General features: G+C 46.1%; 1 protein-coding gene across 5 annotated transcripts in view; it reads right to left on the reverse strand.

The window, feature by feature from the left end:
• The window catches only part of CUL1 (cullin 1), a 149,855-nt gene that overhangs the window by 49,186 nt on the left and 83,913 nt on the right, over positions 1–16,756 (reverse strand). For all 5 annotated transcript variants that reach the window (XM_078377405.1, XM_020811130.3, XM_078377406.1 and 2 more), the window contains one exon: positions 9,186–9,349. In XM_078377405.1, coding sequence (XP_078233531.1) covers positions 9,186–9,349 — 164 coding nt within the window. The remainder of the gene's footprint in view (positions 1–9,185; positions 9,350–16,756) is intronic.

Below are 16,756 nucleotides of genomic sequence, written 5' to 3' on the forward strand. Positions count from 1 at the left end.
TGTGTGCCGCCTTGCTTGTTGACATAGAAAAGTGCAGCGGTGTTGTCCGTTGCCAACTGCACTACTCGACCCCGTATTAGGGGAAGGAAGGCATGGAACGCTTTCATGATGGCTAGCAGTTCCAGATGGTTTATGTGGAGCGGGAGCTCCCATGTCAACCATAGTCAGTGGGCCTTGTGCTGACGGCAGTGAGCGCCCCAGCCCGTGGGGCTGGCATCGGTTGTGACCTGTATGGATGGTTGCAGTGGGGGAAAAGGGTCTGCCAATGCGAAGGTTGTGTGGGCAAGTCCACCAAAGAAGTTGGGAAGCCAGTTCTGGCATTACCGTCAACAGAGAGGACAGAGGGTCCGTCACTGGTTCGAACAGGGAAAGGAACCAGGATCTCATTTTGAGTCTGGCGTCGTTGGACTGCCGTCGTTGATGCCATGAGCCCGAGCAGGTGCTGGGCGTGGTACGTGGAGACGAACTGACGGGTTTGAAAGAGGTGGACCGCTTTTTGGATTTTCTCGATTCTTTTGAGAGGTAGGAACGACCGTGCACGAAGGGAGTCCATCTCTATGCCGATGAATCGTGCTGTTTGTTTTGGAAGCAAGTGTGATTTTTCGAAGTTGATCTTGAGACCAAGAGTGTGCAAGGTATACAGTGTCATGTCCCGGGCTCGTATGGTGTCATGGTATGAGGCCGCTACGATAAGCCAGTCATCGATGTAAGGATAAATGTTTATGCCATGGAGCCGGAGAAAGGCGGCTACTGGTGCCATGCACTTTGTGAAAGTTCGGGGAGCAGTAGAGAGCTCGAACGGGAGTGCGGAGAACTTGTAGGCGATGCCATTGAAGTGGAACCGGAGGAATTTTTGATGGTCCGGGTGAATAGAGATGTGGAAATATGTATCCTGCAGGTCGATGATGATGAACCAGTCTACCTGCGAAAGCAAAGGGATAATAGAGTCCGCTGTGAGCATGAGGAACTTGCGGGGAGATATGAAGCGTTTGAGATGAGTGAGGTCCAGGATAGGACGAACTCCCCCATCCTTCTTAGGGACGGTAAAATACTTGGAATAGAAGCCATTGAGAGAGTCCAATGGTGGGACTGGGGAAATGGTGCTCTTTTGGATGAGCTTGGTAACCTCGTCCTGTAGGGCAGAGGAGTATGAGGTGTAATGGATAAACCCCAAGGGAGGTAAGGCAGAGAACTCTATGAGGTAGCCACGTTCTATTATGGACAGAACCCATTTGTCAGAAGTAATGGCTTGCCAGCGGTGAAAAAAGGGGGCCAACCTGGTCGAATTCACGGGGGGCCCAAGGAGAGGGTGGCAGGAGTGAGTGTCCATACTGCTTACCCTTTCGTTGTCCTTTATGAAAGGACTGGCGTTGACGCGGAAGGGACTATTGCTTGTATGATGCCATAAGAGGCTGTAGGGCCGGCAAGGGTCTGTCAGATTGTTGTTTGCGGTATTGCCTGTAAGGCTGGAACCGTTGAGATTGGTATTGCTTGGGATAGAAGTGGCCCGAGCGGTAAAAAGGCTGTTGGTAAGAGGTAGACGGCTGGATAGAGTAAGAGCGTGCGGTTTTGCACTTCTTATGAAAGTTCTCCATGGTGTCATCGGTTGTCTGGTTGAACAGACCAATGCCGTCAAAGGGTAGATCCTCAATTCTGGACTTGGTGTCGTCCGAAATTGTGGAGGATTTGAGGCAGCCGTGGCGACAGATGGAAATAGAGGTCACAAGAGTTTTAACAGCCGCTTCGGCGGCGTGACGGGCCGCAATCCGCTGGTATTTAGCCAGAGGGATGGTCTGAGCATGGAAGTTGATGAGGTCAGTCCTGATAGGTTCAGGGACTGCGTCAAGCAAGGAGGAGACTTGGTTCCAGAGACAGCGTTGGAAAGCGCCCATGGTAGCTTGGTAGCTGATGCTCCAAAGCAAAAAGGCTTGTAGGGAGTAAATTTGTTTGGACAATGTGCCGAGTTTTTTGCTATCTTTGTTGGTAAGGACAGGTTTGGCTATGGCATGGGCTCGAGCCGGACTCGATTCCACAATGACAGAATTAGGCACTGGGTGCCTGTTGAGGAATTCAGCTTCTGCGCTGTGGGTCCTGCAGAGGCCATCTGCATAGTGGAAGGGGACTTTCCCCAAGTGTCCTTAATGAGGCGAAGAATGGACTTGTTAAAGGACAAGCTCAACGGGGCAACTTGTTCTTGGTCAATGTCATGGAACACTGGGTCGACGTCAGCAGGCGAAGGTTGCTCTGCATCGAGGTTTAGGGCTTGATCCATCTGGTATATCAGATGGGTGTAAGAAGAGAAATCGTCTGAAGAGGACGAAATATGACTGCCTCTCGCATTGTCAGGAGGCGGGGGGGGGTCAGGCTCATTTGGAGACTCGGAATGCTGTGGTTCTGATGATGCCGGCGAGCCTGGAGAGAACGGGTAGTCAGATTGGACAAAACCCTCAGTTGGGGGGGGGGCTTGGTGCCGTTGTGTAGGCAAAGCCTCAAAATGATCCCGAGAGGGAATTGGGTATGGCATCGTCACAGAACAGGGAAGCGGGGCCGTAGGAGCCTTAGGAGGTCTCGAGGCCAGCTTAAACGGTGCGGGTGGTGCCGAGACCGTTGTCACGGGGGCCATTGGAAGTCCATGGAAGGGACGGCCAAAGGGGGGTCTGGCGTCAGTCGGGGGTGCTTAGCCTGATCGGGCTGGTACCGATCACACAGGGTTTGCCAGATATAGGGATCGAAGCACTGAAAAGGTGCCCTTGGGAAGTGGCAAAAGTCGCTCTGGGGCACAACGGGCCTCCGTGGGGAAATGTGCTTCCATTTCTCAGTTTTCTTCCATGGAGGGGAAGAGGGAACCTCCGGTTCGGATGCCGAGCTTTCAGCTGCCCGCCCTGAGTCAGGTTTGGAGTGGGCTGAGGCTGGGCTGGACTGTGGCGCAGCCGCATTGAGGCCAATGCTCGGGGTACTGAGAGGGATCAGGGAAAGGCCCGTTGGTTCATGGGGCTCATCTCCGTCTGAGGCCAGAATTGGGGCTTCCCACGAAATGTGCTTCCATTTCTCAGTTTTCTTCCACGGAGGGGAAGGGAGAACCTCTGGTTCAGATGCCAAGCTTTCAGCTGCCAGCTGTGAGTCAGGGTTGGAGTGGGCTGAGGCCGGGCTGGACCATGGTGATGCTCGGGGTACTGAGGGGGATCAGGGAAGGGCCCGTTGGCTCATGGGGCTCACCTCCATCTGAGGCCAGAATTGGGGCTTCCTTCGAAGACTCCTCAAGAATAGGAGAGGGCAATGAGGGTTGGGGGGAGGCTCCAAGCAAGGAGGCTTATCCGTTTTGGGCCTCTTGGAAGCAGGTTTCGCTTTCTCCTTCAAGCCTGCATTGTGCGCTTGAGATTTCCCAGAGGGAGGCATTTTGTGCTTACCAGACGTCTTTGCTTTTTCAACAGTGTCCGTAACTGGTAGCACAGGGACAGAGTCAGAGGAAGACTGGCCTGCTGGAATTCTGTCCGCTGAGAGAGCGGGAGATCTGGCCAATTCTGAGGATGCAGTAGGAGGATTCATGGCTGTTTGCCACAGGTGAGATCTGAGTCTTTGGAGCCTCTGTTTAAGTGCCAGTTTATTAAGGCTTTTGCAAGCAGGGCACGAGTGAGTCTGGTGCTCCTCGCCCAAACAAAAAAGGAAAACAAAAGGGGAAAAATAGCAGGAAGCCACTTAGGCAAAACAAAAGACTCGGAGGATCACTAAATAGGCTATAAACTGAATAAAGAAAGGAAACAAAAGCTCAAAGAGCCTAAGAAAATAGCCTAAAAGGCACAAGTGAAGCGCTCTAGTTTCCTGAGAACCTTTCAACTCGGCGGAAAAAAGGAACTGAGGAAGATGGTGGGTGGGAGGAGCATATACCTCATGGAGGATCACACCATAAAATTGTTACTTTTAGCTCTAGAATCTTCTGAGACAATCAGCGCAGGCACAGACAATACCCATATGTGTGCATTCACAGAGACCACGAAAAAGAACCTCACATTTCCTGCCTGTTAGTCTCCCAGGTCTGTGTCAGGTGGGTTTGGTGGAGATGCTGTTTATAGAATTCCCACCTTTCTCAGAGCAACAATATATGTATTGCTTCCATGACAGAGATTTCTTGTTTTAATGAGAGCATCTAATCATATATGTTTCGATTTGCTTGTGCTGAGAGGAGATACTGATCATGTAATGTAAATATTTTAGCATGCTCCCTATCCATTCCATGGGATCTTTATGCCAGTTTCTCTACCAAATTATCCTTGGGTCCTAGTACTGAAAAAATTGAATGGTTATGAGGTGGTATCGTTGATACAATTAAAGCTTTTCCAAGAAATCCTGGGTCCAATGACCAGTTGCCACTCATGTTTCCAAACTGAAAATCTGTTGCAGTACATAGATAATGGCATCCAGTGCTCACGCCTAGTTTGTCCCAAATAGTTAAGAGTGCCTGAAACAGATTGCCTTTCTACAGGTGGGCTGTATCTTAGAGTATAAAGGGAGGGCAAAAGTCAGCAACTGATGACTTTCGCCCTCCCCCCTTTATACTCTAAGGTGTCTGGAGTTTTTGTTTGCTCAGGCACAGGATTTTTGGGTCCTGGATTAAATTTGTATGTTTTAAATAAACCACACCTTCAAGTGGGACAGATTACTCCATAATTTAAAAAGCACTCTATAGGGCTTTATAGGTTAAAAACAGTATTTTCAGCTATACGCAGAAATGGATTGGCAGCCAGTGTAGCTCCTGTAACAGGGAAGTAACCAGCCCCAGTTAGCAATCTGGCTGCCACATTTTGGATCCCCTGGAGTTTCCAAACATTTTCCAAAGACATGCCTACTGAGCACAGTTCAGTAATCCAGCCAAGATGTAATTTGGGCAATGGTCACTGTGGCCAGATCAGACCTCTCAAGAAACAGGCAGAGCTGGTGCACTAGTTTTAACTGTGGAAAGGCACTCCTGGCCACTGCCAAAACCTGGGCATACAGGCTCAAGAGATAAATCCAGGAACACCCCCAAGCTGTGCACCTCTATTTTCAGATGGAGTGTAATCCCATCCAGCACAGGCTGCATTCCTATTTCTTGATATGCTTTTCGATGAAACGGGACCAACTCTGTCTTGTCTGGATTAAGTTTATTTGCTCTCATCCAGTCCATTACTGTCACCAGACACTGATCTGGAACCAAAATAGTTTCCTCAGATTTAGATGGAGAGATTGACTTGGACTGGTGACATTAAACTCGAAAACTCCACAGAACCACTCTCAGCAATTTCATGTACAGTGGTGCCCCGCATAACGAGCGATTCGTTTAATGAGGAATCCGCATAGCGATGTTTTTTACGATCGCATTGCAATGTTTCTATTGGTAAAACATCGCTTTGCGACGATCGGTGTTTCGCTTATCGATTTTCGCATAGCGATGTTTTTTTAACAGCTAATCGGCAGTTCCAAAATGGCCACCGGGTAAAGAAAATGGCCGCCCGCTGTGTTTTTGCGCCCTTTCCTCGCTTACCGGGCAGCGAAAATGGCGGCCGCATGGAGGATTTCCGCATAACGGTGAGTTTTTTGCCCATAGGAACGCATTAAACATGTTTTAATGAGTTCCTATGGGCTTTTTTGCCCCACATAGCGACGAATCCACATAGCGACGATTTTTTCGGAACGGATTATCGTCGCTATGCGGGGCACCACTGTATGTGTTAAATAGCATAGTGAACAAAACAAAACCAATGGCCAGGGTGTCAAAAAGGACTACCCTAACACCACCCTTTGGGTGTTCCCCTCCAAGAAGGACCAATGTAAAACATTGCTTCCAAGTCCCATATCAGAGAGACAATCTAGAAGGATACCATGGGTGATTGTACTGAAAGTTGCTGAGATGTCCAGCAGAACCAACAGGGGTTGATTCTGTCCAGTTTCCAGCACTGGTCCTCCACCAAGGTGACTGAAGTAGTCTCCGTCCCATAACCAGGCCTGAAGTCAGATTGAAATGGATCTAGATAATCTGTCTCATTTCAGGAACTCTTGGAGCTGAGAAGCCACAACTCATTCTGGTGCCTTTCCCAAGAATGGGATTGATATTGCCAGCATGACAGAGGTTGCTTTCAATGGGTAAACTGTAAATATCCAATTGTGGTTTCTGTCACATTTTCATTCATCCAATGTATCCCTGGAAGAGTTGATGAACACTTTATAGGCTATCTGCTGGCAGATCAGTACTCAATGGTAAAAATTAAAGCAGCCAGTTTTTATGCAGTGGCATTAGCTTGCCAGAAAGAAATAGCACCATGAAATTTTTATACTTCTTATGAAACTTCTATTTTTAAGAATTAATTATATGCAGTATATATGTAATTTGTATTTAATAGTTTCTATAACATAATTCTGCTACTAATTAATTAATTCCATATGCACTTCACAATTATGTCAAGCAGATTTTTTTAAGTACTGCTGCCACATAGAGCAAAAGGAAATTATTCCAGACTACACCCTGTCTTTTCTCATTCCCCAACACATTTCAAATGAGCTGAATTTTGTGCCAATTTTTCTTCACTGTCTTTCTTTCACATAGTATGGATGATTTTGACCTTGGTTAAACCATTCACACTTGTTGAAATATGTTGTGTTTGGTTGAGAAGTGGTTAACTGATGAAAAAAGGAGTCAGCTTCTGGGATTTTGGCACCTTGGTGTGGATGCAGAGGTTGGGAGTGTGATGCCCCACAGTGCCTCTTTGACAGGGGCTGGGCCCAATGATCTACAGGGTCCCTTCCAACTCTTGGGAGTTCTAAAATTATGATTACTCCCCTTGTGTGGTGTCACTTTGTGAATGATCATGAACAGCAGAAGGTATCCAGTAGACCATTCTGACCGCTGCCGCTGGTGTGAACATTCAGTATGAAAAGCTAGGCCTGATATTGTTCAGCAATATCAGGCTATTTCCTACCTTTCTGAATTGTGGGTATAGAAGCACAATATCGCACATTCATAAACTGGACATTTTTAAAGACCTGAATCTATATGAATACTCCAGTTGTGTGTAGAACCTCCATGGTACCAACCACCTTCATGCTTGCAGTCTCCCAATAATGAGAAAAATTCCAGTAAAAAGTAATGGCTCAAACTCTGTAGTAAATCACTCTAGAGAACGCAATGACCAACTTCTCCATAAGTTCTATTGATTCAAATGAGCCTACTCTGAGTGCAACCTATTATGATAAATATGTCATTTAGAGTAGACCCATTTGAATATAGTACAATTTACTACACTAAGCAACAGGATTTGGGCCACTGTGTGATATCGCATCTGTGTGAACACAATAGTACAATTTCACATTAATTCCTTGTACAGTATAAAGGCTGTCCCAGAGCACCTATTTTATGTGAAAATATTAAATACCTATTTGTTGTTGTTTAGTCATTAAGTCGTGTCCAACTCTTCGTGACCCCATGGACCAGAGCATGCCAGGCCCTCCTCTCTTTCACTGCCTCTTGGAGTTGGGTCAAATTCATGTTGGTAGCTTTGGTGACACTGTCCAGCCATCTCATCCTCTGTCATTCCCTTCTCCTCTTGCCCTTTTCCAGGCAGTCTTCTCTTATCATGAGATGGCCAAAGTATTGGAGCCTCAGCTTCAGGAGCTGTCCTTCCAGTGAGCACTCAGGGTTTTTGAAAGAAATCAAAATGGATTGGTTTGTTCTCTTTGCAGTCCAGGGGACTCTCAAGAGTCTCCTCCAGCACCACAATTCAAAACCATCAATTCTTCGGCAGTCAGCTTTCTTTATGGTCCAGCTCTCACTTCCATACATCACTACTGGAAAAACCATAGCTTTGACTATGTGGATCTTTGTCGGCAAGGTGATGTCTCTGCTTTTTAAGATGCTGTCGGGGTTTGTCATCGCTTTCCTCCCAAGAAGAAGGCATCTTTTAATTTCATGGCTGTTGTCACCGTCTGCGGTGATCATGGAGCCCAAGAAAGTAAAATCTGTCACTGCCTCCATATCTTCCCCTTCTATTTGCCAGCAGGTGATGGGACCAGTGGCCATGATTAAATACCTATAGCACATTGGTAACTGTGGAGGAAATAGTTATAGTCTACTATAACAATAGCACCCTGTGCTCTGAAGTTGGTTTGAATTTATGGCAATTCTTCTAGGGTTTTCTAATTACAGTTTACTCAGAAGTTCACCATTCCCTTCTTCTGGGGACACTGTGCAACTGTGCAGGCTGCCTATTCTCCCAGCAGACACAGTAGGAAAGTTCATTACCAACCACTGGCTCTGGCAGCAAGACTAATATATTCTAGCATCCTTTTCCCAAAAAAACTGCTTTGTGTTCTTCAGGACCAAGGTTATTTATTATATTGTTAAGTATCTTCTGCTACCTGATTTTAATGTATATTTTCATTGGAAAGGGCTCTACATATTGCTTGTAGGCTACTAGCGTTTAACAAGAAAGTAGAAGAAACATGTTCTTAGTCTGATTAGCAGGACTTCCGATGTTCTTATAATTTGTTGTAGGTTGTGCGCTCATGTAATGAACACAGTTTTCAAATCTGCTTTCCACAGAATGTACTAAATGGTCTTATTCAGTCATCATCTTTCATGTTAAAATCTTCACTGGGATGTTGCAAAGACTCATCAGCATATTCCTGAGCTATTTGAAGAAAACATGGTATGCAAAGGTGACTAACTTAAATCCCCTAGATCGTGTTCAGTTTTTTTGCAACTAGAAAGCTCCCTGTGAAAAGTAGGGTGGTTAAAATATGGTAGTAGAACTGGCTATTTATGACTTTTTAAAAGAGAATTCATTACACCTTGGAAACCGAAGACTTCCTTTCTTCTAATTCTAAAAGAGGGTAGACTCCCTGAATTGCTTCAGCAGCTTTTTAAGTACTCTCATTTACTTCTTTGAATATCATGAAGAGTTCTCTGCTAATTGTTAGTTCCTTAGTCTTGAAATAGATCCAATGGCCAGAACATATTGCTTTCCTTTGTTTTACAGCATTCAGAGTGAAGCAAATGTCTAGGAAAGGAATTAGGGTTAGATGAAGGCCTGAAGTTAATTTTAAAAAGATTTGCATTGAACTACTGCAAGATTCAAATAATAGCAAGATTGAAATTACTGCTTGAAATAATAGCAGCTATTTCTAGATCCAAAAGCATGCATTGTAAGATCACATACCTTTTTCATGTATTCTGTAACTGGATTCTGTTGCAAAAATTCAGTGCTTTCTCTTGTATAAAATCTTTCTGTGTCAGCAAGAAACTGAGATTCAAAAGATTCTTTATAAACCGTCAAAGTAGGTCCCTTAGCAAAGGTATCATCTTCATTCAGCCCCAGCTCCACTAAAAGGACATGAACAACATTAGTTAACCGTACACTTCAGAACAAACGCAATGGAATAGCACAACTTTCATACGATTTGTTAAAACGTCAGGTTGCACTTATGAGAAATACACTGCAGAATTATTATCAATCCATTAAAAATGATTAGATTTTTCACCTACAAAAATTCCATGGGGGCTGGGGGGGGGGGGAAGACCATTCTGCATGAAAGACTATTTTAGAGTAAGCTTTTTCCATTACTAGAAAACCTAATAATTTTTACTTAAAATCTAAAACTGCTTACAATCTAAAACTGCTAATATATTTTTCTTTAAAAAGGAATTTAAAAAGCAGAACAAGTCTCAAACACAATCAGATTTGCTTACAGGTAGGAGGAATGCCTAAGACTGAAGAAAAACAGGTTACTTACCTGTAACTCTGGTTCTTCGAGTGGCCATCTGTGAATTCACACTAATGGGTTAATCTGCACCTGCGCAGAGCAGCCTCAGAATCTTCTAGAGCTTAAGCACATGGTGCCGGGAACTCTCACATGCTACCCTTAACTCCACCCTGGCACTGAGTGCTTCAGTTCCGCAGAACAGTCCACCACTGCCCAGCATGCAAAAGGCACACGTGAGTGACAGACAGTGGGGAGGAAGGGCGCGAAGTGTGAATTCACAGATGACCACTCAAAGAACCAGAGTTACAGGTAAGTAACTTCTTTTTCTTCTTTGTGGTCTCTGTGAATGCACACTAATGGGTGACTAGCAAGCTGACTTACCTGGAGGGGGGGGAAGTCACGAGAGTACAGAGGTCAGAACGGCACGGCCAACAGTGGCTTCAGCCTTAGCCTGGACGTCAAGCCGATAATGGGTCACAAAGGTAGATGGCATAGCCCATATGGCTGCTTGCAGATATCAGAGAGGTCCACGCTCCTGAGGAACACCGTGGAGGAGGCCATAGCCCTGGTCGAATGGGCCTTCATGGTATGTGTGTTTCTGTGCAAGGCTTAGGACTTCAGTTACAGTGGGGGTATCCTCCAAGCGATTAAGTGGAAGGAGTCCAGATCTGGGTGGAACGTTCTGCTGTGATGTATGGTTAGAAGATGAGTGCAATGTTTGGGTTGTGAACCTGCACAAGGCATTCTTTTGAAGTAATGAGTTGACCTCGTCCTAAAATGGAGGAAAGGGGTTGGTGGTCCTGAGCAACCCTGTCATAGGAGGAACATCAAATTTGATAGCGTAGCCCTTGGCTATAATCGTGAGAACCCAGGAATCAGAAGTGATGGCCCGCCAGGCATGGAAGAAGGGGGCTAAACAAATAGAAGTGTTCATTGCTGTTGGTGGGAAGGAAAAATCAAAGGCCCTGCCTTGGCTTGTGTTCAGGGCGATGTGGCTGTTGGTGAGGGTGCTGCCTGCCCACCTGCTGCCAGAAGGGCACTGAATAAAACCCCGAGGCCTTTGACGATCCTGGAAAACCTGAAGGGATAAGGACAGTGCCAGGCATTTTGTGGACATTGCTGCTGGTTGATATATGACCTGACCATTTTCTGAGTTTCAGGAAGTTGTCCAGGATCTCATCTGTCTTGTCACTACCCCCTCAAAGGGTAGGTCCTCAATCCTGGACCTTGCGTCCTCTGAAATACCTGCCGAACGCAGCTAGGCATGGTGGCGTACGGTCACTGCCAGGGCAATCTGTTCTGAGGCCACATCCACCACATGTTGGGCAGCTATTCACTCCTGCCACAATAACGCCATGGCCTCCTGATGGCATGCCAGACCCGATGCCCGGAGATCTTCTGCAGTGGGTTCCAAAGCTGGCAAGGCTTTATTCCAAAGGTGGTGATGATATGCCCTCATCGCGGCAGAATAATTTGCCACCCTCATAATTCAGGAGGCTAAGGAATAGACCCGGCAGCCGAGAATGTCCAGTTTCCTCCCCTCCTTATTGTTTGGTGTTGACGCCGAACAGTTCCTGGCCCTGTTCTGCGTAGCGTCCACCACAAAGGAATTTGGTAGGAGATGCTTAGAGAGAAAATCTGTACCGTCCCCATGAGTTTTGCACAGGTTCTCCATTCTCCTAGGTGTCTGGTGAGAAGTGGAAGGCTTGTCTCATGACTCCTTGACCAGATTCAAGAGCGAAGAGATGAATGCAAGTCAGAAAGGAGGGGTCTGGTCCTGAGTAATATCCTCATAGACCTTGTCCACCTACTCTGCCACATGTTGATCAATGGTCAGGTCCATTACCTTTGCAATCCTCCAGAATAATTGAGAGTAGGAGGACTAATCAACTGAAGGAGAGGGCAAGTGGTTTTCAGCAACATCCAAAGCCACGGTCGGCACATTTGGAGGAGATTTTTGTCGACACTGATATCAGAAGCCTCCAGCTCAGTGTCAAATTCATTAGGAAAATGGTCAGGAGATGGAGAGAGGATGTCTTGAGAACCCTATGGCTGGTATGAATCGGACGGAATGGAATCACCTCTCCTATTTTCCCTTTCAGACCCCTGTGGAGGCAATGCGGGTGAAGCCAGAGGTATGGAGGTGGGATCCAACCAAGAATGATGGACCAACACCGGCACAGCACGAGACCTCTTCGGCTGAGCTGAAGGTAAGAAGTCATCCGAGGCAGCCCTCTTAACATATCTCTGCCTCAGCATCTGGGACCTGATGTCCTCTTCCAGGTAGGGATAGCACTCAGCATACCTTCGATACCAAGGAGGCGAGGGTGAATAGGGCCCATAGTAGTGAGGTACTGGTTGGTGCCGGTAGTAGGGCTCGGGCTCATATGGTGCCGCATACTGTCGAGCATCAGGTTCTAAGCCTACAGGTTCATAGTAATATCAGTAATCGTAACGTCAAGTCCTCTAAAAATTCTGATATGCAAGGTAATAATCTGGTGAAGCCTGTCAATATCGACAGGCCTTGGGCTCGGCCCAGGTCTCCAGATGATGGGCCTTTTGCTGCTTCTTCCTAGGAGCCTCAGGCAATACAGAGATGGGCAGAGACATTGACTTCCAACACCAAGCCCTGTAGAGAACGTGGGCTGGCCTGTGCCAACTGCTGCACCTCAGTCAAGGTGTCCATCCAGAGGATAAGCACAACTGTAGGGATAGCACTGTGACTGGCCTCAGAGGAGGAATTTCTTAGGCACAGCGAGTCATGCCAAGATTGAGCCGGAGGTTGAAGTGATGGCAGAGCCTCAGCCACAGACCGGGAAGGCCTTTACAACGGCTTCTTTTCATTGATGCTGAGGCAGAAGACAGCTTCAGTACCAATGCCGGGCAGTCGGTCTCGAAGAGGACCCCGTTGCCACTTTTTAAGTCATTTTTGGTGAATGACCGGCACTAGAAGAATGTTGGTGACGTAGTGGGGGAAATGCAACACAGAATAGGTAGAGAAGTAGTACAGGAATACCTGGCTAAAAGAATTCAAGTCAGACAAATTACGTATAAGGATATTAAAAGAACTGGCAGAAGTAATTTGAGAAGCACTGGCAATAATATTTGAGAATTCTTGGAGAACAGAAGTCCCCACAGACTGGAGGAGGGCAAATGTTGTCCCTATCTTTTTTATTAAAAAAAAAAGGGGGGGGAGAAGTCCCAAATAATTATCACCCAGTCAGCCTGACATCAATTCCCAGAAAAATTCTAGAGCAGATCATTAAACAGACACTTTGTTATTACTGAGAAAGCAATGCTATACAGTCAGCAAAAACAAGACCTGGAGCTGACTGCGGCTCTGATCATCAGCTTCTCATAGCAAAATTCAAGCTTAGACTGAAGAGAGTACAAAAAACCACTGGGCCACTCAGGTATAATCTAAACCAAATCCCCTATGAGTACACAGTGGAAGTAAAGAACAGATTTAAGGAACTAGATTTGGTGGACAGAGTGCCTGAAGAACTTTGGATAGAGGCTCGTAACATTGTCCAGGAGGCAGCAACGAAAACCATCCCAAAGAAAAGGAAATGCAAGAAAGCAAAGTGGCTGTCCAACGAGGCCTTAGAAATAGCAGAGAGGAGAAGGGAAGCAAAATGCAAGGGAGATAGGGAAAGTTACAGAAACTTGAATGCAGACTTCCAAAGAATAGCAAGGAGAGACAAGAGGGCCTTCTTAAATGAACAATGCAAAGAAATAGAGGAAGATAACAGAAAAAGAAAGACCAGAGATCTGTTCAGGAAAATTGGACATATTAGAGGAACATTTTGCGCAAAGATGAACATGATAAAAGACAAAAATGGGAGGGACCTAACAGAAGCAGAAGACGTCAAGAAGAGGTGGCAAGAATACACAGAGGAATTATAACAGAAAGATTTGGATATCCCGGACAACCCAGACAATGTAGTTGCAGACCTTGAGCCAGACATCCTGGAGAGCGAAGTCATGTGGGCCTTAGAAAGCCTGGCTAACAACAAGGCCAGTGGAGGTGATGGCATTCCAGTTGAACTATTTAAAATCTTGAAAGATGATGCTGTTAAGGTGCTACATTCAATATGCCAGCAAGTTTGGAAAACTCAACAGTGGCCAGAGGATTGGAAAAGATCAGTCTACATCCCAATCCCAAAGAAAGGCAGTGCCAAAGAATGCTCCAACTACCGTACAATTGCACTCATTTCACACGCTAGCAAGGTTATGCTCAAAATCCTACAAGGTAGGCTTCAGCAGTATGTGGACCGAGAACTCCCAGAAGTACAAGCTGGATTCCGAAGAGGCAGAGGAACTCGAGACCAAATTGCTAACTTGCGCTGGATTATGGAGAAAGCCAGAGAGTTCCAGAAAAATATCTACTTCTGCTTCATTGACTATGCGAAAGCCTTTGACTGTGTGGACCACAGCAAACTATGGCAAGTTCTTAAAGAAATGGGAGTGCCTGACCACCTTATCCATCTCCTGAGAAACCTATATGTGGGACAGGAAGCAACAGTTAGAACTGGTCATGGAACAACTGAGTGGTTCAAAATTGGGAAAGGAGTACGGCAAGGCTGTATATTGTCCCCCAGCTTATTTAACTTATATGCAGAATACATCATGCGGAAGGCTGGACTGGAAGAAACCCAAGCCGGAATTAAGATTGCCGGAAGAAATATCAACAACCTCCGATACGCAGATGATACCACTCTGATGGCAGAAAGTGAGGAGGAATTAAAGAACCTTGTAATGAGAGTGAAAGAGGAGAGTGCAAAAAACGGTCTGAAACTCAACATCAAAAAAACTAAGATCATGGCCACTGGTCCCATCGCCTCCTGGGAAATAGAAGGGGAAGATATGGAGGCAGTGTCAAATTTTATCTTCCTGGGCTCCATGATCACTGCAGATGGAGACAGCAGCCCTGAAATTAAAAGGCGCCTGCTTCTTGGGAGGAAAGCGATGACAAATCTTGACAGCATCTTGAAAAGCAGAGACATCACCTTGCCAACAAAAGTCCGAATAGTCAAAGCTATGGTTTTTCCTGTCATGATGTATGGAAGTGAGAGCTGGACCATAAAGAAAGCAGACCGCCGAAGAATTGATGCCTTTGAATTGTGGTGCTGGAGGAGGCTCTTGAGAATCCCCTGGACTGCAAGGAGAACAAACCTATCAGTTCTAAAGGAAATCAACCCTGAATGCTCACTTGAAGGACAGATCCTGAAGCTGAGGCTCCAGTACTTTGGCCATCTCATGAGAAGAAAAGAGTCCTTGGAAAAAACCTTGATGTTAGGAAGGTGTGATGGCAAGAGGAGAAGGGGACGACCGAGGATGAGATGGCTGGACAGTGTCTGCGAAGCAACCAACATGAACCTGACACAACTCCGGGAGGCCGTAGAAGACAGGAGGGCCTGGCGTGCTCTGGTCCATGGGGTCACGAAGAGTCGGACACGACTAAACGACTAAACACAAACACAACAAGCAATGCTGTCATCACTAAAAGTCAACACGGGTTTCTCAAAAACAAGTCATGCCAAACTAATCTGATCTCTCTTTTGATAGAGGCTTGATAGGTGAAGGGAATGCTGTGGATGTAGCATATGTTGATTTCAGTAAGGCCTTTGACAAAGTTCCCCATGATATTCCTGCAAGGAAGCTAGTAAAATGTGGGCTAGACAGTGCTACTGTTCTGTGGATTTGTAATCGGTTGACTGACTGAAGCCAAAGGGTGCTCACCAATGGCTTCTCTCCTGGAGAGAGGTAACTAGTGGGGTGCCTCAGGGTTCTGTTTTGGGCCCTGTACTATTCAACATCTTTATCAATGACATTGATGAAGGAATGGAGAGTATGTTGATTAAATGTGCAGATGATACCAAATTGGGAGGGGTTGCTAATTCCCCAGAGGACAGGATTAAGATTCAAAAGGACCTTGACAGATTAGAGTCCTGGGCCAAAACAAACAAAATGAATTTCAACAGGGAGAAATGTAAGGTCCTACACCTAGGCAGAAAAAATGAATTGCACAGATACAGGATGGAAGGCACCTGGCTAGACAGCAGTGCCTGTGAAAGGGATCTAGGAGTCTTGCTAGACTACAAACTGAACATGAGTCAGCAGTGTGATGCGGCTGACAAGAAAGCCAATGCAATTCTTGGTTGCATCAATAGTATACTGTCTAGATCAAGGGAAGTACCACTGTATTCTGCTTTGATCAGACCTCACCTGGAGCATTATGTCCAGTTCTTGGCACCTCAGTTCAAGAAAGATGTTGACAACCTGGAATGTGTCCAAAGGAGGGTAGCCAAAATGGTCAAAGGTCTGGAAGCCATGTCCTATGAGGAGCGGCTTAGGGAGCTGGAAATATTTAGCCTTTACAAAAAGAAGGTTAAGAGAGGACATGATCACCATGTTCAAATACTTGAAGGGATGGCATGTTGAGGAAGGGACAGGTTTCTTTTCCACGGTTCCAGGCACTAGGACAAGAACAATGGTTTCAAACTACAGAAAAAGATATTCCACCTGAATCTCAGGAAGAACTTCTTGACAGTCGGAGCTGGTCGGCAGTGGAATATGCTGCCTCTGAGTGTGGTAGAGTCTCCTTCTTTGGAGGTTTTTAAGCAGAGGCTGGATGGCCATCTGTAGGGAGTGCATTGATGGAGTTCCTGCATTGCAGGGGGTTGGACGCAATGACCCCTGTGGTCTTTTCCAAGTCTTGTGAGTCTATGATTCTAATGCTCTGAGGAGCGAGCCTGCAGAAGATCCATAACTGGCTCACGTGCAGGGCAGAGAGACTTCTCCCAAAGGAAGGAGTGAAGGCGCTGCAGCCTTAGCTGAAGTGCTGGCTTTCTGAAGTTTTTACAAGTGGCACAGAGCTGGCTAATGCTCCTCTCCCAAACAAAATAGGCAATGAGAATGGCCGTCCAATAAGGTTATCTTGTTTGGGCAGGTCATACAACTCTTGAAAGTGCCTGAAGTGGCCATAAGCAAAAATACAGATGTCAGAAAAAAATGTAACTCTCTT

This window comes from Pogona vitticeps, chromosome 6, assembly GCF_051106095.1.
Source record: "Pogona vitticeps strain Pit_001003342236 chromosome 6, PviZW2.1, whole genome shotgun sequence".
Taxonomy (NCBI): domain Eukaryota; kingdom Metazoa; phylum Chordata; class Lepidosauria; order Squamata; family Agamidae; genus Pogona; species Pogona vitticeps.